Genomic DNA, 23,967 nt, shown 5'->3' on the forward strand with positions numbered 1-23,967 from the left:
AATGAAATGAGGGGGAGGTGGTTGGTTAAAATGGAATAATTATTTTCAAATAAAATTGAATAAGAGAAAACAAGATAGGAAGAAAGAAAGAGGAAAAAGAAGAAGAAGAAAAGGGTAAAACAAATTGTTGAGACGTTTGAAATGAAAAAAAAGGCTCGTTTTTTTTTGCTCTGTTTCGGCTTGATGTGGTTGAACTTTTTGTTTTTGTTGTTGTTTGTTTTGACAGCTTTTTCCTCATACTTAATTAATGTCGTCCCCTTTTTTTTGTGTGTGAGAGTGTAAGTGTCTCCTCCGAGTGTGTGCTCTCACAATTCAAAATGTTGAACCCCTCCAAGTTGTTCTACAACATCTTGTGCCTCTATAAAATCCATTGAATATTGATAGGGACTAAAAATCATTAATATCAGCTTATTGTAGACTGATCAATTATAATTGGCCAAATATTTGTTGCGCCATTTTTTTATTGTTGTTAATGTCTTTATTGTTCGGGCAAAGTTTGGTTGTTTAATTGTTAAGTCGACTAAAAAAAGCCGGGTGGCGGGGGCGAGAACCACGGGGGAAAAACGGCACGAAAAACAACAATGCAAAAGAAAAAAAAACCAGCGACATTTTCTTGGTGTACAGGCAACAAGAAGGGGAAGAGCTTTCCTGCACGACATTATCTATGTGTCTCTCTCATTTTGCAGCGATGATATGTACCAACAGTTATGCCAATCAATTGAAATTTGGCTATTGTTCATTATACCTGAATACTGTACAATTGAAATTGTTAGACGGGACTACTTTCATATTTACTTACACTAAAAGTAGTAACAGTTGGGGGCAAGCAAGAAGATTAGGAGGGGCAGGGATAAGATGAATTGATTCCTGCAACTTCCGAGCCTCGGTCAATTGGAAAAAAAATATCTCTGAGACCAAAAAAAAATTATGCTTGGTTCGGAAATGAGTTTTCCTTTTCCATATACACGCGTTGTTATTATAAGGTATAATGTAGATTAAGAGAAAAGCCCAAAAGCAATCAACGATACAACACCAAGAGAAAGACAGGAAAAGAATTGATCTAATCTGATCTGATTTGTAGATGTTAGGATGTATGCAACGTTAATTCTTTATACTTGTTGAATTTCTCTCCGAGTTTGAAGCTTTACCCTTGGACTGCTTTTTGTCTTGCACTGATAGACCTGATACAGTAAGAAACCTGTTGGAAGAGGTGCATATTGTTACCTCTGCTATGTAGTACGTATAACAAGTTGAAAAGTCAATATATATGGGTGTTATAAGGTGGTAAAACTACCATAGAAAAGAGTGAGGTGTCAATTTTTCTGTAAATACAACAAAAGACTCATCGTTACTGGGTATGTATGTATGATGTGGTTGAAAACCATTGCTAATTTTAAGAGTTGTTGATAATAGTCAAAAAAATCGCAATTGGTAGCATAAACAGAAGAAATATATCTTAAAGCGATCCATAATCTATTCTTTATAGCTATTTCATTCGCTAGAAGAAAACAAAAAGCTGAAGTGATTCTATTTAATTTTGAGGTTTAGTGGTACTCCCTATGGATACTTATTATTTGGAGATTCTTTCTGGTGGTGTCGAATTGAAGAGCCTGTTAAAAAGTATTAGCTGGTTGGAAAAATTGAAATGAAAGAATGCGAAAGACAAAATTGAACGCAAACTCTCTCAAACATTCAACAACGAACCAAAAAATAACTCAATATGAAGAAAAAAATAGACAACACCATTGTCATCACCAAAACAACAACAACCTCTTAATATAACTATAGCAATCAAATTCATTAACAATGCTGGATGCAATTAATCCTCCTACATCGCCTTACTCGGTAGATATTGATATGATTGATGATTCAGGTGCTGCAACACCTATTTTATCATCTCAAGCTGATGATATTATTCTTCCATCAGAAGATCCAGAATCGCCAACTAATCCAAATGCTACTGGTACTTCATCATCTACTACCACTAATACTGCTACTAACAAGATAAATGCAGGTGGTGCCACCACAACCTCGACGACAAAATCTTCATCTTCATCATCTTCATCTGGTGGTGGAGTTATTGGAGATTCGGAATCATCAGCACAGAAGAGACATAAACCAGGTCCAACAGCAGGTAAAAGACCGAGTGCAGAAACATTACAACGTCGTAAAGAAGGACGAATTAAAGCTGCAGCAACTTTGGCACAAAATTTGGCTAAAACTGGGATTGGAAGATTTGAAAATGAAAATGGTTTCAATTTAACTAGTATTAAACCAATTCTGGTGATTAATCAAAAAAATTATTTTACTGATTATTTGAAAAAAGATGAACAAGTTAGTTTTATTAGAAATTGGCGTCAAGAAAGGGCATTACAACAAAAAATGAAAAAACTCAAACAACAACAACAACAAAATAATCAACAAAACAATCAACAACAATTAGATAATGGAGAGAAAAAAGAGACTAAGAATTTTGATGATTTTAATTTGAATGATATTGAACTTGAAATGAAAAAAGAAATGGCTGTTAGTGGTGGAACCACAACCACTGGTGCTGGAAATGATGATGATGAAGAAGTTGATGATGAAGAAAATGAAACAGAAGAAGTTCGACAAGAAAAGGCGAAAATTGGAGAAGATGTGATAGTTTTACAACCAGGATCAAGATATATTAGAATTGGCAAAGCTACTGATGCGGTACCATTAGTTATTCCTAATGTGATTGCCGTTAAGAAAAACCTCACCAATATCGTCAACCCGCATGGCGATGATAGCGGAATCAAATATCCAAAAAGAAAATTAAAACAACCTAAACCTAGTAGTAGTACTAATAAGCATGACCAAGATGATGAAAATGAAGAAGAATTAGAGTATTATATCGATGAAGAATTTGATGAACAAAAAGCAATTGTCACAAAAGATTTCCGAGCTAGAATGAGGTATTATAAACGAAGAATATTACCTAATTCACGAGAAACAGTGATTAATTTTAATAAACGGCAAGTATCGGAGAAAATTGAGGATCATAATGATCCCAATAAAAAGGAATGGATTAATCCTGACAAACAAACAAATAAACGGTTTTTTGTTGGAGAAGATGCATTGAATTTGGCAACAAAAAACCCCAATCAAGTAAATACAAGTAAAGATGGCGAATCACAATGGATTTTAAGATATCCAATGATTAATGGTAATTTCAATGAAAATTCCTATTATTATGAATCAAGAGAAGAGATCTTGGGGGATATTTGTAATATTATATTTGATGCTCTTAATCAATTGGAGATCACTACTGATGTTAATAAATATAAAGTGATGTTATTAATTCCTGATTTATATGATAAAGCATATGTTGAAACTTGGTGTCAATTATTATTAAAATTTATCGGGTTTGGGAAAGTTGGAATAATTCAAGAATCAATAGCGACAACATTTGGAGCCACAATGTCGACGGCCTGTGTTGTTGATGTTGGAGCACAGACGACAAAAATCAGTTGTGTTGATGAAGGAATGATTATTAGTGATTCAAGGGTTTTATTAAATTATGGTGGAGATAACATAACAGAGACATTTGTTAAATTATTAATTGAGGATCAATTCCCTTATAGAGACATTAATTTAATTAATGCTATAGATTGGGAATTGGCGCAAAATCTAAAAGAAAAATATATTACTTTCCAAGATGCTGATATTGCTATACAATTATATGAATTTTATAAACGCAAGCCATTTGAATCCACAGAAAAATTCACATTTAAAATATTTGATGAAGTTATGTTAGCTCCCATGGGATTATTTTTCCCTAAATTATTTCAAATCACTGGCAATAAACATCCATCAATACCAAATTATTATACACTGAAGAACCCTACAAAATCAACGGTGGAAAATTTGTTTAGTAAATCATTGGATCAATATAATAACAAACCAAATAATCCCAAGAGTAAATCACAAGATCAATTAAAACTGAAAAATCAATTAAATTATTGTGATTTAACTGATGAAGAGTTATTACTAAAATTGATCAATCAAAATGATAATGAAAATGACACAACAGAAAAAGATGACGAACATCAACATCAAAGTCAAGTGAATGGTACTAGTACCACCACAACTAGCAAAACAAAAAACAATGAGGATCAATTATTGTCTTCTAACTTTGATGGTGAAGATGAACGATTAGTTGAAGTACCATTAGAAAAGGCAATTATTGAATCAATTACTAATGCTGGATTATCAAGTGATTTAACAAAATTGAAAAAATTTTATGATAATATAATAATAGTTGGTGGAGGTTTAAGTAAAATTAATGGGTATGATTTAATTTTAAATGATCGATTAAATATTTGGCGACCAAGAATTTTATCAACTTCAGCAATTGATTTAATAATTAAATATTTAAATGAAGAAATTAAAAAGAATTTATTGAAAAAAGAGAATTTAATTGAAATTGAACAAGAAAGGATTAAACAAGAGATGGAATCAACAATGAGCGGTGACAACAACAACTCCACCACCAACAACAATAATAACCAAGAAGAAACAACTGCACAAAACAATAACATAAATGTTAGTGAGATTGAAGTACCAGAAGATATAATGGAAAGAATCAATAATGAAACAGAATTGAAACTAGATTTAGATTATATTGAAGAATTAATTGAAGAAAATGGTCAATTCTTATCAATGAATATTGTTCCAACACCTAGGGAATTTGATCCATCAATGATTAATTGGAAAGGTGGTAGTGTTTATTCAAGATTAAAAGTTGTTAATGAAATGTGGATTACTCAAAATGATTGGGATTTATTGGGTAGTCGAAGTTTATATTATAAAAGTATTTTCAACTACTAAAGTGAAACAAGTATACACAGTACTATATTAGCTATGATGTGATGTGATGTGATGTGATGAAAAATTGTTGAAAAATCGATTCGTTATACTTGCTATTTTCTATATAAGTCGAATGTAACTTTGTATATATATGATAGATAAATCTAATTGAAGAGGTGGCTTTTTTTTGCAATCATTTATGTAATTTTACTCACACTAAACGAAAGGGATGAAGATATAATATAATCGTCGCGACCTTCCAAGAATGATCATACCGTTAACATACCAAAAAAAAAAGCCTCCCACAGAGAGAAAGAAAGAAATATTCTTAGGTCGTATTATTACTAGTGTTGTCGTGTAAAGGATTCAAAAGAAATTACTCGATGATAGTGTAATTAGGATTACTTTTTTATAGATACACATATTATACATATACATATTATATTAGATCACGACAACCAATACTATTTACTACTGTAGTTGTAAGATTGATTGATATTTTTTTGAATAGTAAATTTCTTATTGATTCAAATAAAAAGTATTCATAGACAAGCAAGGAAGGAAGATGGTTGGAAGGAGTGGAGTGGAAGTGGGGGCGGCAAGAATTTAGTTATGATACTTAATTAGATTTCCTTATTTTGACTAAATTTTGCTTGTTTTTGAGTTTTTCTTTTTCCGTTGTTGTTGGTGTTTGTGTTAAATTGCACACTACTACCACCACCACTCACCGCCGCACACCACCGCACATCACTTGTATATTTCTCGCCTGATGATTCCGTTTTATCATACCACTTCTGCCTCACTCATTGTCGCACCTAGTTCTTGCCGTCCGGTGTTGATCCCGTTTATTCCGCCCTGGTCCGGTAGTCATGATGACCCAAATAAATGACTTTTTGGGTTATGAGAACTTAGCGGAAGTGGTGGTTAGGTAACCCCCACACACATTTGTAACACTCCTCCTCTTTTATTCTCAACATTTCTCCATTAATATCTCAACATTAACCAGTTACAACCAGAAACACAGTTGAATTGTGTTGTTAATTTGTAAAGCATTTGTTGAATGTTTGAAATTTGCGATTTCATTGAACTTCTACTACTGTTACTAGACACAAAGATATATAAATAAAAAATGAGACAATCGGATAATTTCTTCTTCCCTTTCTTTCTTTTTGTCTTGGATCGCCTGTTCTGTCTGCCTTACCTTACCTTTTCCCAACTATAAATGATCTTCCATTATAAATACATTTTTCTTGGATTAGATTGAGAATTTTAGTCCATGGAAGTAACAATAAAAAAACTCGCAATCGTAACAAGGGATGTTAGTTATGAGTTTTATGAATTTTATATATTTTATGAAGTTTTTGATATTTTCTTATTGTTACAATTTTGTGGTTTTGTTAACAAAAATTGAAGAATATCACCTACTTAGTAGTAGCAGGAGGAGTAATTTAGATGCAAAAAATGTAATTATTGTCGTTGTTGTTGTTATTTTTTAGTTCAAAAGTAGAATTGTTATGATGATCATACATATGTATGTATGTAAGTACATTTAGTTAGTCAGTAGTAATTTGTACTTGTAGTAGTAAGTATTGGTTAGAGGACTTAGAGTAGTGAATAAAAAAAATTGTAACATAAAACAAAATACACCTACTACTACACACACTCAACAGTAATAATTGTCACACTATTTAATTGAATTCAACATCAAAAGTAATAGAACAATCTAATAGCACTGTTAAGCTAAGTAAATTTAAGGAATGATTAAGTAAAAGAAAGAAAAATTCCCTTCAATCGAAGTAGTTGGTTGGTAGATTGATAATATCAATAATGACACTAACTAACTATGAATTTTTACATTCTTCTGTGTCTTGGTGTATAAAGGGAGTTTTGTGTAATAATAAAAAACAATCTTTTGTGTGCGTGTGTGACTGACTGACTGATTGAAAAAAATAAAAATAAAAACAAAAAATTTCTTTTTTTTAACCCTTTCACACTCACTCACATACTTATTTTCTCTCTCTCCCATAGTACTTTATTATTATTATTATACTTTATTCGGTTATATACATTCATTCACTACATACTAATTTAGGTTCTCTCTCTCTTACTATTTGATTTCTAAATTTATATTCCTATTTCCTTTCCTTCCTTTCTGATTTACTTTTCTTTTAACAACTTTATATTTTTCCTTTTTATTCTTTTAATATCTTTAACTTACTACCCAGTACTACTCACCTTTCTTCTTCTTCCTTCTACCTTCTACCTTCCAATTCCATTCCAAACTACTTACTCAACTATTTGATCCACTTATTTTACCAATAGTTTGAATATCATTAACTGATCTCCACATTCAAAAATGTCTACAACTAGTGCTACTACAGGTAGTAGTACTGCTAGCGCTACTGGTTCTAGTAATCCTGGTAATATACTAATAGCGGATTTACCTCCACCACTACATTCTCACACTTCCCCTAGTATTGCATTATCAATCAAATTAAATCAAGATTTCATTCATCAATTAAAATCACATATGGCAAAATCACCTTCTTCTTCTTCTGGTAATAAAGTTAAATTGGTGGTTAAAAATGGTCAAGTATCTATTAAATTAAATGAACAAATACAATATCCATGTTTGAAATTCCCCGAGAATTTAACTATTGATGTATATTCTAACAATAATTATGATGGAAGAATAATTAATAAATTGACCGTGGTCACTGATTCCAAAAAAATCAAACAGTACAACAATAGTAATAGTGTTGGTAATGATACTGAAAAGGATCGTGAGGCCAATTCCAACGTTATAACTCCTATAAGCACTCCTAGGGATTTGCATACTCCTATTATACCGTCTAACAATAACAGGAAAGAAAAGCCGTTATCACCGCAAAAACAAAAATCCGTAATGGATGTTTATGGTGGTAAATCTCATAATCCATACAAAGTATTGAATGATGGTGGTGACAGTAGGAAACCCCTTGATCCAATGCCAACAATTTTCAAGAAATTTCTACATTTAGTAGCATTAGGACCGATTACATTATCTCATATTCTAACTATACTAGATTGTGATAAAGAAGAAATTTACAAGTGGTTAACTGATTATGGACAGAAATATAATCCTAATGATCAATTTATTCAGCAAGATAAATTTCCTTATAGTGATTATAATTATGGTGATGATAATGATAGTAATTCTAAATTCGTCAAAGATAATAATTATGGATTGAAGACAAGTTTTATTTTGAAAGATAAGAGTTATAAAGAATTATTACCTTGGAAATGGCCATATACTGATTATGAAAGAGCTTTAGTGTTGAATAATGTTAATAATGCCTTGACAAGAATTGGATTTTCTTTAACTCATCCATTAAGAAAGAAGATCATTAATAATGATAATGAATCTAATAATAAGAGTACCAGTAATAATAACGGTGAAGAAAAGGCTAGGAGTCTTGGCGGTGGATTGTTAGTGTCGAAAAAGAAATTTCCAATTAAACCACCAGTAGCGAGTACCCCACCACCACCACAACAACAACCTCAACAACAAAAATCTACAACTACAACTACAACTATAACTACATCACCAAAATCATCGACTAACACAATTGAATTGAACAAAAAAGGGAATAGAATCAATAAACTGATTTCAAAAAGTCCTAGTGGAATAAATACCCCACTGAGCAGTAGTGATATTTCATCTAAATCTTCAAAATCAAGGAAAAGAAAATTATCAACTTCTAGTTCCAGTTCAAGTTCCAATTCTTCATTATCTGATGATAATTTAACATCAAACATTGGTAGTACTAGTATCAATTCAACTAATTATAAACTGAATTATAATTCACCTCCTTCAGAACAAGAATTTGATGATCATTATTATTCTTCATCATCATCGTCGTCAACTACCACCAATTCCACTTTTGCATTATCTAATCAAGATCAACATAACTTATCATCATCTTCTTCTAGTACATCGAAAATGGATTATTATACTAATTTGGCTAATAAATTTAGAATCAAATATAAAGAATATTCTCAATTATATAATCATTTATTAACAAATTCTTCAACAAATGATAATGATGGTAGTAATACAAATTATAAGAAAAATTTAATGAAATTATTTGAATTACATCAATTATTAAGTCAATGGAAAAAATTATTATGGGATTTTGATAAAGATTTAAAATTAAAACAAAATTTGAATCAATTACACGTTCAAAAAAGGGATAATAAAACTGTTAGTACTACAACTACAACAACAACAAGGAATAGCAATAGTGCCAGTTCTACTAGTGGTGCCAGTGGTGGGAATAAAAGTCCTTCGAAAAAACGGAAATTAGTTATGGATTATTAATACATGATAAAGAGAGAGCAATATCATAAATATATCATTCTGTTTAGAAGAGAATGGATTGTTATTGAATTATACAATGGTCAACTTGAACTGTTTATTTTGAGATATGTTATTATTCACATCCACTTTTCATTTTTTTTTACTTTTTCATTTTTTTTTGTTTATTTTCGGTTATTGGGGGAGTATGAATATTCTTATATATAGGAAGATAAATCTATACTCATAGATATATGTAGAATAGAGTTATAAAGATATAGCAAATAATACCAAATATATCTTAAAGGTACGACTACTACTACTACCACTTTTATTCACTAATTTACCACTGTCAAGACGGTATTTTATTCTCTCTTTGAAAGATATAGATGCAAAAGAGAAACGACTTAATTCTTAGTAGGAAATACTCTACAAGTAGTATTTTCATGTATACCAGTTATTCAATAATATATTAATCTTAATTGTTTTACCTTATAAATCCTAAACTAAATACCAACTTCTAAAGAGTTGGTTCGCTAAGTTATAAATCGTTAATATAGGTTGTATATCCATAATTGGTGTGATTTGAAACCAATATGAAATACAACCATTGTGAACAAAGTCAAAAAGAATATAATTGTAATCGAAAAAAAAACCAGAATTACACTATTTATATTCTAGGACCAAGTTGTAACATTACTAAACGGACCATTTCCAAATAGACACATAATCAACAGGGTTGCCAAATGGTTAAGCATTCCTCGAAACTATAATTTGGAGTTTTCTAATACTGACAGTAAAGTGACAATAAAAATTTTTTTTGTTTTGTTTGGTCCAAACGTTGGAATGATTCAGTGGAGATCCTACTTGTTTATTTTATCCTCAGATACACGACCTCCAAAAAATAGCTTTGTATAATATGCTATACATACAACTTAGTTAAGAAGAGTACTTGAGAAGAAGGAACAGGTAATGATTGTGCGAGTGTGCAACTCTGTGTAAATACTTTGGTGGGTTATTGCAGGTGACTACAAAAATTCAACGATATATATATGCAAAGAAAAATTTACAAGTAAAATGTATTCTGAGATTGACAACTATGAGCAAATTCTTAACGTCATTAAATGTGGGCGTGTGGCGTAGTTGGTAGCGCGTTCCCTTAGCATGGGAAAGGTCATGAGTTCGACTCTTATCTCGTCCATAATTTTTTTTTTCCAAAATTTTTTTTTCACAACCAAAAACGAACCAATTTTAATAGCAAATTGCTTTCACGTTTTGTCTACATCAGTGGTTAATGGGTTAGGTGGCAATATGATGATATCAATTGGCCCAACTAATTTTTAACAAAAATTGCAAATATTTTCTTGATGAAATGAAATAAATGCTAATCCCCGAAAAACTTGATGTAGAATTACAACAATCAAAGAGGTAATAGTATCCGATTGTGTTGTCCGAGTCATATATCTTAATCTTGATATAAAACAATATTAGAAAAGTATGAATGAAAAGAAATTTGGCCATTGACACAAAAGCCAACTCTTGATCCATTCGTCCTGATTTACGGGTACATAAAGTTTGGCTCACAAAAATAAAATAGATAAAACATTAAGGTATTGCTTGTTTATTGACATATAGCCTGTCAAATTATCATATTCATCATCATCATTAACAATTACAATTACAATTGCCATGGATAATCTTGATATTTCAATTTTGACGCACCTAAAAAAAGAAAAAAAAACTCCGATCAAATTACTAAAATCTGAAACTCCGTGGAAAATAATGATAAGTTGAAATGGATGGATGGATGGAAAGAGGTATGAAATTAGTTATATTTGCTATAGTATAACCATTTTCTTTGTTTAGGCTATGCTATTGTTAAGATAAGCACATCTCTCAATACAAATTTTCACAGAGTCCAAATAATTGTCACACAATAGATAAAAAAAGGAGTCAAAAAACTCACAAAATTGAAAAAAATCCGGATATTAGGGTTGGAAATAGTGTTATTCTCTTTGGCTGTAGATAAAATGATGAAATGTAAGTGCTAAAGCCACAAACACACTCATTTTGCAATTCTATGTGCTCCATGCCAAATTCACTTATTTTTCTATAATTGGATTGTGCATTGAATAACCTATATCAGTTAAGAAGGAACTATTGTTACAAAGGGAGATAACAGCTAGAACTAATCAATTGAATTATAACTTAATGAGGGATTAATTAAACTGCTAGCTTTCCACATATCAGAGAGAAAAATCACTGCCCCCCTTGCCCCATACAAGAAATGAGAGATTTAAATTCTCATTGAAAAAAAAAGAAAAAAGCAAAATAGAAAATCTTGATATAATTTTTCCCTTTAATTTTTTTCAGAAAAGTAATTTATTGTCATACATCAACATACATGGTTGGTAATGGTTGTAGTGATTGGTTAGTTTAACACTCAATTGTAATTAAAAATTAGCAGATATATATCAAATGATTATTGAATTTAATTAGTGAATTGTAGAAAAAAATTAACTAGTTCTTCAATCATGTATTTCAGATCTATTGGTTTCCTCTCTTATTGTTTTAGTGTTGTAGTTGATGTTGGTGGTGGTGGTGGTGGCAGTGGGGCATAATGTTTTTCGAATGTCTTACTCCGAATAGCCTGCATATGCCCCACTCCCCACAATTCAGAGAATAAAACAAGACACAAAATTGGCCAAAGTGGTTTTTTTTGATTGTGATAAAAAATACAAAGCAACCACTCCGATTGGTCAACTATTCATATTTATCTATCTATCAATTCATTCATTCATTCTGTACAAAATTTTTTTATTTATTTTTCTTAGTTTTGTTTTAAATCTTACGAGAACGGAGTTTTCTTCATTTTAGATTGCTAAAAGTTTACACATTCTTTTTTTTACACAATATTACAATAAAATTATCCACGGAAATTAATAGGTTTTATTGAAAAAACAAGCCGACAATGGAATCATCATATCACACCCATATCTCTTAATATTTCAGGTCCAATGATCCCAATACTACAAAAGTAACTCGTCGTTGTAAATTGTGATTGAATAATGAAAAACTTTTTGATAATACGAATACAAAAAATAGCAGTTGAACAAAATAATATTTCTTAATTCCTGTCCTTACCTGTACGTTATCCACCTCAAAAAACTACTAAACTCTCCTTCAAATTGATCTATTATTATAAGTCTTATTAATTATTTTTTGCTATAAAATGACACTGCAAAAAAAACAATACGAAGTTGTGGACATGACCATCATAATTGCTACTCAAACTCTTCTATATTCTGCCCCAGACTTTTTTTTCTTCTTCTTTGTTTTTAGTTGTGGTGCTTTTGTGTACACAAATAGCTGCTTAAAACTCCGGACACGCTCTTTTTCCTCGATATTGAAAGTGGCGCACTACCCGTGCGTATTCAATCAACTCACATCCGCTCATCCACATTGCCATACCACTCTATATTTTGAACACATCAGGTTGTTTATACCATACTGATGAAGGTGGTGAATGACCTATGCATAAGTGGGATATACTTCCAAACAATAGAGAGTAAGAGACTAGTAAAATAATGGGTATTTGCTTTCTTTTTTTTTTAATTTTCAAATTTTTTAACCCACAAAAAAAATAATTAATTTAATTTCTTATCCCTCTCTCTCACCTCACTATTGCTTTTGTGTCCTCCTTCATTTTTTTTTCTTAGTATTATGAAAGAAAGAGATATGATTTGATTCTTTTTAAAATAACAAACTATTACATAAAACATATCAAACAACAAACAACGACAACAAGTATCATATATAAACTCCTTCAAATCTCCCGCCCTTTTTTTTTCTAACTATAGCCACTTTCTTCTTATTGATTGTTTTATATTTTTGTTATTTTAGCTTTATTCATTATTTGCTTAATTGATTTAAGTACTGGTTTTACTTATTAGTTGAGACAACCTCCATATACATACATATATATATTTACTCCCTCGAAAATGTCAACTTATAGATTTCAAGAAACATTGGAAAAACTTCCTATTCCTGATTTAGTTCAAACTTGTAATGCATATCTCGAGGCATTAAAACCTTTGCAAACTGAACAAGAACATGAAAATACCAAAATTGCCGTGGACAAATTTCTCAATGGTAGCAATTCCAAAACCACTAATAATGGAGTGGTTACAGGAAGTGGTATTGGTCATTATTTAGATCGAGAATTGCGTCAATATGCTAAAACTAGACCTAGTTATATCGAACAATTTTGGTATGATTCATATTTGAATTATGATTCCCCCGTTGTATTAAATTTAAATCCATTTTTTCTTTTAGAAGATGATCCATTTACTAATGAATCAAGTAGTATTAATCCTCAAGTTAAACGTGCTACCAATTTAACTTTATCATCATTAAAATTCATTCAAGCATTGAAAAATGAAACTTTAAGCGTTGATACATTGAAAAATGGGAAACCGTTATGTATGTATCAATATACTAAATTATTTGGTGCTTCAAGAATTCCATCTCAAGAGGGATGTATGATGCAATCTGATCCTTTATCTAATCATATTGTTGTTATGTCAAAGTCGCAATTTTATTGGTTTGATGTATTGGATTCTCATAATAATTTGATATTAAATGAGGCGGAATTGAATATTAATTTTAATTCAATCATTCGTGATTCTTTAAATACTCCTTCAGATGAAATTGCTAAATCGTCGTTTGGGGTATTGACTACGGAAAATAGACGTGTTTGGGCCAATGTCAGAAACAATTTGATTGGTAATAATACCATTAATCGTGAGGTGTTATCGATTATTGATTCAGCGTTATTTATTTTATGTTTTGATGATATTGCCATTGATGATTTATCAGAATTGTCGAAAAATATGCTTTGTGGATTATCTATATTAGATAATGGTATCCAAGTTGGTACTTGTACTAATCGTTGGTATGATAAATTACAAATTATTGTTACCAAGAATGCTAAAGCAGGGATTAATTTTGAACATACTGGTGTTGATGGTCATACTGTTTTACGATTTGTAAGTGATATTTATACTGATTCAATTTTATCCTTTGCTAATTCCATTAACAACAATGCTCCTTCATTATGGAAATCCACTACTAAAAATGATGTTCCCGATTATGAATTGGAAGAAGAATTGATTACTATTCCACGTAAATTGGAATGGGATTTAACACCTGATTTATCATTGGTTTTAAGATTTGGTGAAACTAGATTGTCGGATTTAATCAATCAAAATGAATTCCGTCATTTAGAATTTAAAAATTATGGTTCTTCCCAAATTAAAAAAATGAAATTTTCACCAGATGCTTTTGTTCAAATGGCATTCCAAGCAACTTATTATGCTCTTTATGGTAAAGTTGAATGTACTTATGAGCCAGCCATGACCAAACAATATTATCATGGTCGTACTGAAGCCATTCGTACTGTTTCTCAAGAATCAAATTTATTTGTTCGAAAATTTTTCGATTCAACAGTATCAATGAAGGAAAAATTACAATATTTATCTGATGCTTGTAAGAAACATTCTGAAAAGACAAGAATGAGTTCTATGGGTCAAGGTGTTGATCGTTATTTATATGCAATGTTTTGTATTTGGAAAAGATATTTACAAGATTATGAAGAAGAGCAACAACAACAACAACACCCAGTTGAAGAAGGAAGTGGTGGTGAACAACAGATGGAAGCAGTAGGGTTATCTAGAGATGATACCATAGTTGTTCAAATGGATGGTGAACATGACGATGATGATTCAACAACTGTTGTTGGAACCAATGGTGGTAAAAACCTTCATGCATCTGGATCTCATGGTAATAACGATATCTATGATAATTTTGATTTATTAAAAACAGTACCAGAATTATTTGCTGATTCAGGTTGGGATAAATTAAACAGCACAATTATTTCTACATCCAATTGTGGTAATCCATCGTTAAGATTGTTTGGATTTGGTCCAGTTTCTGCTAATGGGTTTGGTATTGGTTATATTCTTAAAGATGATTCAATTTCAATTTGTGCTAGTTCCAAACATCGTCAAACTCAAAGATTTTTGGTGACATTGAATTCGTATTTATTGGAAATTCAAAGTATTTGGAAACAAGTGGAAACCATGAATAAATTGCAGGATGAATTGGCATTGAAGATTGATATTAGTAAAAAACAAAAAGAAACAGAAGAGGAACAAGCTAGACCAAAACACAATATTAATGCATTATTGGGAGGTTATGGATATTTTGATATGGGCGAAGAAGATATTAAAAGTAGAGGACAATCTCCTGAACCACCATTTTTAAACCGAGCAAATTCAAGTTTTAGTGTTCGTGAAATTGGTAAAAAATTACGATTAAGTGAATATTAAAATGAACAATTGTTGTTCTTTGAGTTTTTATGATGATCATGTATTTTGTTAAGCTTATTTATTTATTTATTTATTTATTTATTTATTTATTTATTAGTTGTTTGAATATATTTATTTATTTATTATCACCACTGCTTATTAGTTTCTGATATGTTTGTATTTGTCACGTGACGGCTGCAAAAAGACAGAATAATTATCTACTTTAGAAATATTCTTTCTTTTCCTTGCTTGCTTCTATAAAACATATTGAGTCAAAGATTTTGTATGATAACTGATATTTTAATTGTTGGTATACATGAAATCTTGGTGTGTGGGACTGCTAGGTGAGAAATACATGATTGGTAAATTACAGTTTTTATTAACAGTAAAGGTACATTTTGCCAATGATTGTTCAGGTTATTGGTTTTCTTTTAGCCTAAATCAAGAGATGATAGTATAGTCTAGTAGTATTATCATGTTGATTGAGTTTGATCCAAGTTTCTATACTAAATTTGCAAAATTTATTATTATAGCATTGTTATATCAGCGTAATTGAATTTATATTATTAACAATCGCAATACCCATTAATAAGGGTTTTTTGAATTCAAAACACGAAGTCCTGCTTTGAACAAGGAAAACTGTCTTGAGGGTGTACAGTTATGTAATAAGATCGAAGAGACCCAACCAATTGATAGTTGTATTGTATTTGGGAGAAGATATGACTCATGGCCCTTACATATAGTACAGACTTTTAATGTGAAATATTTTCTTGGAGTCGGAACACCCGACGGCTGATTTCGGCTCGTGTGAGTAGTATAAAAAGAACCCCACAGTTTTATTTTTCAAATTGATGAGTAATAAACAATATAGAAGGGTCTAAACACAACAAGGTGATTGATTGCAGAAAATGATATATAGTTGTCCTATATTCGCAATTAAAACTGGATAGTCATATATCAATTGACAAATTTATTGTGTCTTGTCGTGAACGCCACAGTTAGTGATAATCTAAGATTTGCAATACTGATTATGCACAATATAAATTTAGTGATTATTACCTTGAATTGCGAAAACCAAAGGTAAATTCAAATATCATTCAATTAATTTATTGAAATAAGGATCAATATAGGTTTATGATAACTTTCTAACTGATAGAAGTTGTTGTACTCGAACATTGGACACTGGTGAAAGCCAACATTTTATGGACGGCACGAAAAATAAATCTCTCTCCTGATGACATAATCATCATCTTGTACAAACACCCTCACTAAAATACATACAAACCAAGTACTTCTTCTTCTTCTATTATTTTTATCATTTGATCTTGCAGATTTGATTTACAATAATTAACAAAGAAGAAAAAAAAACCACTCATACATAAAATAAAATAAATAAACTATATTAACCGAAGACAGTCAGAAAAAAAAAACTACAATTTAAACTTCACTTTCATTTCAATAATCTTTATCTTTTCTTTTCTTCATTTTTCTACCTTTGGTCTTTCATTTATCTTGTCTCAAAAGAAACAAGTTACCGCTTTACTTATATCCACTTGAAGAAACAAGGACAACCACAAGCCACCATGACAAAAAAAATGGCAAAGATCTCTTTCCGAGAACAAATGAAAGGTTTCCCACTTTGGCAAATGTTTGTCATTAGTTGTATTCGATTTTCTGAACCAATAGCATTCACATCATTATTCCCCTATGTCTATTTTATGATTCGAGATTTCAATATCGCTCCTCATTCAACTGATATCGCCAAATATTCTGGTTATTTATCTGCATCATTTGCGTTTTGTCAATTTTTCTGTTGTGTACAATGGGGAAAAGCATCCGATAAATATGGTCGCAAAAAAATTTTATTAATGGGGTTGTTGGGGACAGCAGTATCAATGATTATATTTGGGTTTTCACCCAATTTCTGGGTTGCAGTGTTTGCTAGATCTCTTATGGGATGTTTAAATGGTAATATAGCAGTATTGAGAACTGCTATTGGAGAAATCGCTACTCATAAAAACCATCAATCAATTGCATTCAGTACATTACCATTGCTTTGGAACTTTGGTGCCGTTATTGGGCCCATAATTGGCGGATCTAAATATTTTACCCGCCCTAAACAAAGAAATGATATTGATAATTATCAACTGGGGGAGTTACTGAGATTAGGAAAGATTTTTATGTTAATGGCTCAAGATCCTCAGCTGCCAAGTAGTAATGATAGTGACAACTTATACAACAGATTCATGAACAAATACCCATATGCATTATCTAATATTGTTATTGCTGGAATATTAATGTTTAGTTTTATAATGGGGTTTTTATTTCTTGAAGAAACTCATTCTCGTACAAAAAACAAAAGAGATATAGGTTTAGAAATTGGAGATTTTATTCTAAATAAACTAGGTTATGAGACGCCAACTAGACCTTGGCAAAGGACTAAACGCTCTAGAATTGAACCAAATGTTGAACAATCACAATTAACCCAGGATAGTTCTGATACTATATCATCGTTATCAAGTGATGACGACAACTCCAACCCAGAAATTGAAAGATTAATTGTTGCTCCTCAACCATTATATAATTCGGTTGACGACGATAATGAAGACGTCCATGAAAATGATCGAGAATCAATTGATGATGAAGATAACAAATATGTTGGACCAGTGCCCAGACGATATTCTGATGCCTTAGTGAGACGTTATTCTTCAGCGCAATTAGGACCTGTTTTATCTCATACAATATCAAACACTTCAGTTATTTCAACTAATGTAGAACAGAAATTCACTCGTGATATTTTCACTCCATCTGTGGTACTGGCCATGACTGTGAATTTCTTTTTATCGTTCCACACAGTTGTTTATTCTGAATTTTTACCAGTAATGCTTGCTGGGGAATTAAAGCCAGATAAACTGAAATTGCCTTTTAAGTTAGTGGGAGGATTTGGATATGACAGTGATACCATTGGTAATCTTTTATCTTTCACAGGATTAATTGGTACATTATCTGTGATGTTTGTTTTCCCGTTCCTTGATCGTCATTATCGACCAATTACTAGTTTAAGAGCCTCACAAATAATTTTCCCCATTCTATACCCAGTTTTACCATATTTAGTGTTTACCCACCATGTATATAATAGTGCCAACCCACCGTGGTTGACAAAGACATTACTTTACGTGTTATGTTGTATCTTAACTGCTTCAAATGCCGTTGGATTCCCCAATATCATCGTATTAATTCATCGTTCATCACCAGAACAGCATCGTGCATTCATAAATGGAACATCATTAAGTTTAAATTCATTAGCTCGGTTTTTAGGACCAATGCTTTGGGGGTATGTCATGACTATTAGTGAAGTTTTAGAAATTGGGGAATTATCATGGATATTGTTGGGTGGATTATCATTGATTTGTTGTACTTATGCGTTTATCATGAAAGATAATGAAGATGATGAAGATGATCTAATCGCTGAAGATAATGTATAGGGAAAAATATAACTGCTAACCATTGTATCCATTAAATCTGATTCCTCTAATGTATATGCACATACTATAGGTTAACGACTATCACTAACCACAAAAAGACTACTTTAATTGGATCTTTGAAAATATAATTACAAAAACAGTTTAATTACAAACTATCATACACTGCAAACGAAACGGAAATGGCATCTATATTACTGTAATCACAATCGTGTAATTAGAGTACATGGAACTCTTAATGTTTAAAGCATAAACAAGTATCAAATGTATGTTTTTCTTAGGGAGGATTGTAAACTTTCTTCCGATAAGACTTTTTAACACGTTTAAATTGCTGTAATGTTTTTATTATCCCTAAAATTATTAGCTAGATTAATATGTAGTTTTCCATAAACAATATAAAATGAAGAGAAATAAAAAGGGAAGATGGTATTGCTGGTAAATTAGACGTGTATTTGCAACCAATAGATTTATGTACATTTAATACGCTTTTTTTTTTGGTGTTGTTATTAATTAGGTTATACAGGATTAAGAAATGTCACACACTCAGTCAACATTACCGCAAGTAATTATCTATGACATTTTAGGATAACTGAAACTTAGAGTAAGTGTAATAAGAATTGGTGGACACATTTCCGTTCTATTTTGTACATAAGCTACTTTATTTACGAGAAATATTTAGAAGAAGAAAAAAGAATTATTTTATATTATATAGGTTTAATTAGAGAAATGAAAGGACTATATACTTGAGAGCATTTAAGGTGAATATTATCACTGGTATAAGGAGTTAAATGTGTAATCATTCATGAATAATGGTTCAACTTGAGTCAGAGGAATTGAATACTAATGGAAATCTCATAAAAATTACTATATTATAAATTATCTTAAATTAACTGCTGAATGTACGCACTGAGATTTGCTACGTCGTAACAAGAAAACAACATTTATAATTCTTTTTTCAACACTTTAACACAAAAATTCAATAACAAGTGATCAATTGTTTTATGAAATTTGATTTGAATCTACGTTTTCTTCTTACTTCAAAGAATTAAGTCAAGTCTATCTTAGAAAATTCAACCAAGGAATATTGAATACTTTCTATGTTTTTGGAAACAGTCCATATATTTTGAAATTCTTCGAAAACACTAAATCACAAATCAAACGACACACGTACTACCACACCCCTAGTATTAATAAACAAGGCTTCCTATTATTATCTTTCAGATTCCAATTTTTGAATTATCCCCATGGTAATTGCAAGACCAGACGTTAACCTTTTTCATGAAGTAGCAAAACTTCCTTCTGAAGTTGTTGCTATAATTCTTGGTTATTTACCAAACTGTATGTTACCAGAGTTATTATATTTCTCACCTATTAAAAAGATCGTAGCTTCGACAATTCTATCAAATGTACATATAACCGAAATTTTCGAGAAACACGAAGGTAGTGATGTGCCAGGTGTTGGATACTCCGAATGCGACTGCAATATGTTCAGAATCACACTTGAAAATTTGAAGAAAGGCATTGACAAGTGGAACATATATCCAAAAACCATCAAGACGGAATTCACAGATCTGTTTGAAATTGGTTGGGATGTGTTCTCTAAACTTTTAACAAAGGCACTGAGTATTTATGGCTTTTTTGTGGGGACTTCGAACTATCCTCCTGAAGAATTGTTTGAACTCTTGATGGATTCCAATGTTAAGTTTGAATCCCTACATTTGATGTATTTTCTCACTCCAGTCAAATTACCCCCCGTCGCTACAAGTGTTACATTACATCAAATTAAATTGGATACTTATGTAATTCCCGGTGTAAAACAATTGATTTTGCGTACTAAATCTATTAATCAAGAAAGAACTAACTTTACCTTTTCCCCTGATTTGGAGGATTTGAGAATTGAAGCTGGCCTGAAGATGTATGTGAATTTACCTCCAAATTTACAGGAACTATATATTTCATCTACAAAAACGGTAAATTTCAGATCTGAAGAAATGCTCAAATTAAAGCATTTAGAGCTTCAGTTACCAACTATTCAATCATTTGAGGAAACTGGGATTAGAGCTCCAAATTTGGAAAAGTTGGTTTTGAGTACTTGTGAAGAGTTGGATTGTTTTGATAATTTGAAACAGTTTCAGCATTTGAAACATTTGGTTTTGAACAATTGTACATACCCGACTAATTTGCTTAAGCAAAAATCCTTTCCTATGCTAGAAAGTTTCCAATACAGTGGAACGTATTTTCCGAACTTAGATAAGATGGACATAGTAACATTAACTTCTCCTTCAACTTTAAAAATGTTGATCGTTGCCAATCATGGGTTTCTGCATGTTTTTCTTGACACTTTACTGCTTCCAGCTACATTGACATATTTGAAACTTGTCAATGTAGTCTATAATGATGATGATGGATATTTTCATTTGGGTGAGAATTTGCAATATGTTCACATTGAGTCATTTAAGCTTGCATTTGATAGAAACTTCAGAATCCCACATAAGGTTGAATTCTTTTTGGTTGAGGCTTTTGATTTATACTTTGACAGTCTGGATTTTATGTATCATTTGCCAAATAGTCTTATATATCTAACCTTGCTTGCCCACGAGGGAGGAGAGATGCACCTTACCAATCAAAGAATTAAATGGCCCTCAATGGTAGACAGTATTGTTCTAGATGGGTTTAATATTGATTATCGTACATTAATATCATTGAACTTCAACGAATCTAGACTTGAAACGATTAGAATTTGTGGAGGTAATATTAAGAAATTAGATGTTGATCTTTTCCCGGTCAGTGTTAAAGATCTTGCTTTAATGGACATGGGAATTCAAGAATTGCCTGCTTCATTTGAGAAGTTAGAGAACTTACACAGATTGTGTTTAGCAAAAAATCGATTAAAAAAAGTGAATTCTGTTAAGTTACCGATATCGTCATTGCGGGTCTTAGTTCTACGTAAATGTGATCTTCGTTTGATATCACCATTTTTAGTTTCAATGGTCGAGGAGGAGAATAGGGATGCAAAGCTAAAGGTAGAAGCTACAGGAAATTCGAACATTAATGTTATTGATGTGAGGAAACTGTTGAAAGCAATAAAAGGGCTCTCGTTAGATATAAACTGTGTTGATGAAGCCTTGAATAGAATCTCTGACAACTCTACTCGTTTCAGCTGCTCATCTAGGTTGCCTGATCCGTATTCTGAAGAATCCGGATTCTCTGAAACAGAAGAAGTGGTGGTCTCTGACTATGATTCAGATGGCCTTTACAATGGAAGCGTGTTTAGTCCGGATGAGGACGATAGTGATGACGATGATGATGATGACGACGACGATGATGACGATGATAATGATGACGATGATGAAGATCATAAAAGACGAAGAATCTGTTGATAATGGCAAATGCTGGTGAAATTTTTTGAAATGTCCGTACACTATGTAGTCATTGATTTATATACTGTCAAAGCATTATTTATACAACAGTAAGTGGTAATTTACAATTTCACACCATCCTATCGTAATTATACAAGCTGTTTATACTCTTTGGAATTCTCGCCCCATGGACAAAAGAAGAATTCGTACTATCTGTACAGAATTGCTCGCACCATTTTCGCTCCAATTTTGGTTGTAAGATTCTCTTACTCTTCGTTGTATAAATAATCTTTAGAGTTATTATCTCGCATCAGTTCTACATTAAAATTAATTTAGCAGAATTGTCTACAAATACAACGTATTCTTATCAAACCGCCATTAGACAACAAATCCTCCAATTTTCCAATCCATTAAATATATAACATTGTTTAGAATAATTCAAGATGACAATTTTCACAACATTAGGAATGTTTATAGTTGATGAGAATCGATACGTTGACAGTAACAATAATCTTTTACCCCCACCACCTTCTTCATCGTCCTTACAACAAACAAACATTATTGGTGGGGCTGGAACATATGCTATAATGGGAGCAAGAATAATATGTGATGATCGTCAAGATTTAATTGATCAAATATCTGGGATCATTGATATGGGTTCGGATTTCCCTTTTGAAATCAAACAAGAATTGGATACTTGGAAAACTAGAGGGGTAATATATCGAGAAAATCCTCATCGATTGACTACTCGTGGTGTCAATATTTATCGATACACCGATAATAATAATAATAAAAGTTCTAATGAATCAATTGATAATGAATTGGAAGCGGAACCTGAGCAAGATGCAATTAGGTATTTTGAATATGTGACACCAAAATTAAGAATTGAAATCAATGATATCTTGGAATATCCCAATTTGAAACAAAGTTCAAATTATCATTTAATCTGTTCAATTGAACGATGTAAATCATTGATCGATTCAATTACTCAATTTAACCCATCAGCTAAGTTTATTTATGAACCATTACCTGATGATTGTGTTTTTGAAAATTTGGAATTTTTACAAAATGATATATTACCCAAAATTCATGTGTTCACACCTAATTTGAATGAAGCAAGGTTATTATTAGGGTTAAAGGATAATGAAAATGAAACAAATAAAAGCGATGACAATGACGAATTACAAAAAATATCGCAACAATTTACAAATCATTTACAATTATCAAATTCAGGTACAGTATTACGATGTGGAGCTCAAGGTTGCTATATAAATACTAAATCAGGCGACAAATTCCAATTACCAGCATATCATCAGGATCAAACTAAAGTGGTTGATGTCACTGGTGGTGGAAATTCTTTCTGTGGTGGGTTTATGATGGCGTATCATTTAAGTGATGGTGATTGGTTAGCCAGTGGAGTTGCAGGAATTATTAGTAGTGGCTGTATAATTGAAAAATTGGGTATGCCAACAGTTTCTGACGATAGCAAATTTAATAATAAATCATTAAGAGATAGACTAGATACCTATTTAACTGAAAATCCAACATTAAAAGTTGATTTCAATTGGATTTAATTAGAAGTATACAAA

The 23,967-nt window shown here is 31.4% G+C and overlaps 6 protein-coding genes and 2 non-coding genes across 8 annotated transcripts; 7 read left to right on the forward strand and 1 right to left on the reverse strand. All coding sequences in view use genetic code 12, as the record gives it.

The window, feature by feature from the left end:
- Positions 1-1,653: 1,653 nt before the first annotated feature.
- Positions 1,654-4,854, forward strand: ARP8 (Arp8p; the record flags this gene model as incomplete). The annotated part of the gene is made up of 1 exon (XM_713089.2): positions 1,654-4,854. One exon carries the CDS (start codon positions 1,654-1,656, stop codon positions 4,852-4,854), a length of 3,201 nt encoding a protein of 1,066 aa, XP_718182.2.
- Positions 4,855-7,189: 2,335 nt separating this feature from the next.
- CAALFM_C101710WA (uncharacterized protein) lies at positions 7,190-9,193 on the forward strand (the record flags this gene model as incomplete). Its single annotated transcript, XM_713090.2, has 1 exon — positions 7,190-9,193. The coding sequence occupies one exon, from the start codon at positions 7,190-7,192 to the stop codon at positions 9,191-9,193; it is 2,004 nt and encodes a 667-aa protein (XP_718183.1).
- Positions 9,194-9,632: 439 nt separating this feature from the next.
- Positions 9,633-9,719, reverse strand: CAALFM_C101720CA. The gene has a single exon (XR_002086356.1). It is a non-coding gene; the product is annotated as an uncharacterized ncRNA (small nucleolar RNA).
- Positions 9,720-10,297: 578 nt separating this feature from the next.
- On the forward strand, positions 10,298-10,370 carry tA(AGC)3. The gene has a single exon. It is a non-coding gene; the product is annotated as a tRNA-Ala (tRNA).
- A 2,800-nt stretch (positions 10,371-13,170) lies between these two features.
- CTN1 (carnitine O-acetyltransferase) lies at positions 13,171-15,558 on the forward strand (the record flags this gene model as incomplete). The annotated part of the gene is made up of 1 exon (XM_707883.2): positions 13,171-15,558. The coding sequence occupies one exon, from the start codon at positions 13,171-13,173 to the stop codon at positions 15,556-15,558; it is 2,388 nt and encodes a 795-aa protein (XP_712976.1).
- A 1,562-nt stretch (positions 15,559-17,120) lies between these two features.
- Positions 17,121-19,022, forward strand: CAALFM_C101750WA (uncharacterized protein; the record flags this gene model as incomplete). Its single annotated transcript, XM_707882.2, has 1 exon — positions 17,121-19,022. One exon carries the CDS (start codon positions 17,121-17,123, stop codon positions 19,020-19,022), a length of 1,902 nt encoding a protein of 633 aa, XP_712975.2.
- Positions 19,023-20,263: 1,241 nt separating this feature from the next.
- FGR38 (Fgr38p) lies at positions 20,264-22,399 on the forward strand (the record flags this gene model as incomplete). The annotated part of the gene is made up of 1 exon (XM_707881.2): positions 20,264-22,399. The coding sequence occupies one exon, from the start codon at positions 20,264-20,266 to the stop codon at positions 22,397-22,399; it is 2,136 nt and encodes a 711-aa protein (XP_712974.2).
- Positions 22,400-22,821: 422 nt separating this feature from the next.
- MAK32 (Mak32p) lies at positions 22,822-23,952 on the forward strand (the record flags this gene model as incomplete). The annotated part of the gene is made up of 1 exon (XM_707880.1): positions 22,822-23,952. The coding sequence occupies one exon, from the start codon at positions 22,822-22,824 to the stop codon at positions 23,950-23,952; it is 1,131 nt and encodes a 376-aa protein (XP_712973.1).
- Positions 23,953-23,967: the final 15 nt, after the last annotated feature.

The sequence above is a fragment of the Candida albicans genome, chromosome 1, assembly GCF_000182965.3.
Source record: "Candida albicans SC5314 chromosome 1, complete sequence".
Taxonomy (NCBI): domain Eukaryota; kingdom Fungi; phylum Ascomycota; class Pichiomycetes; order Serinales; family Debaryomycetaceae; genus Candida; species Candida albicans.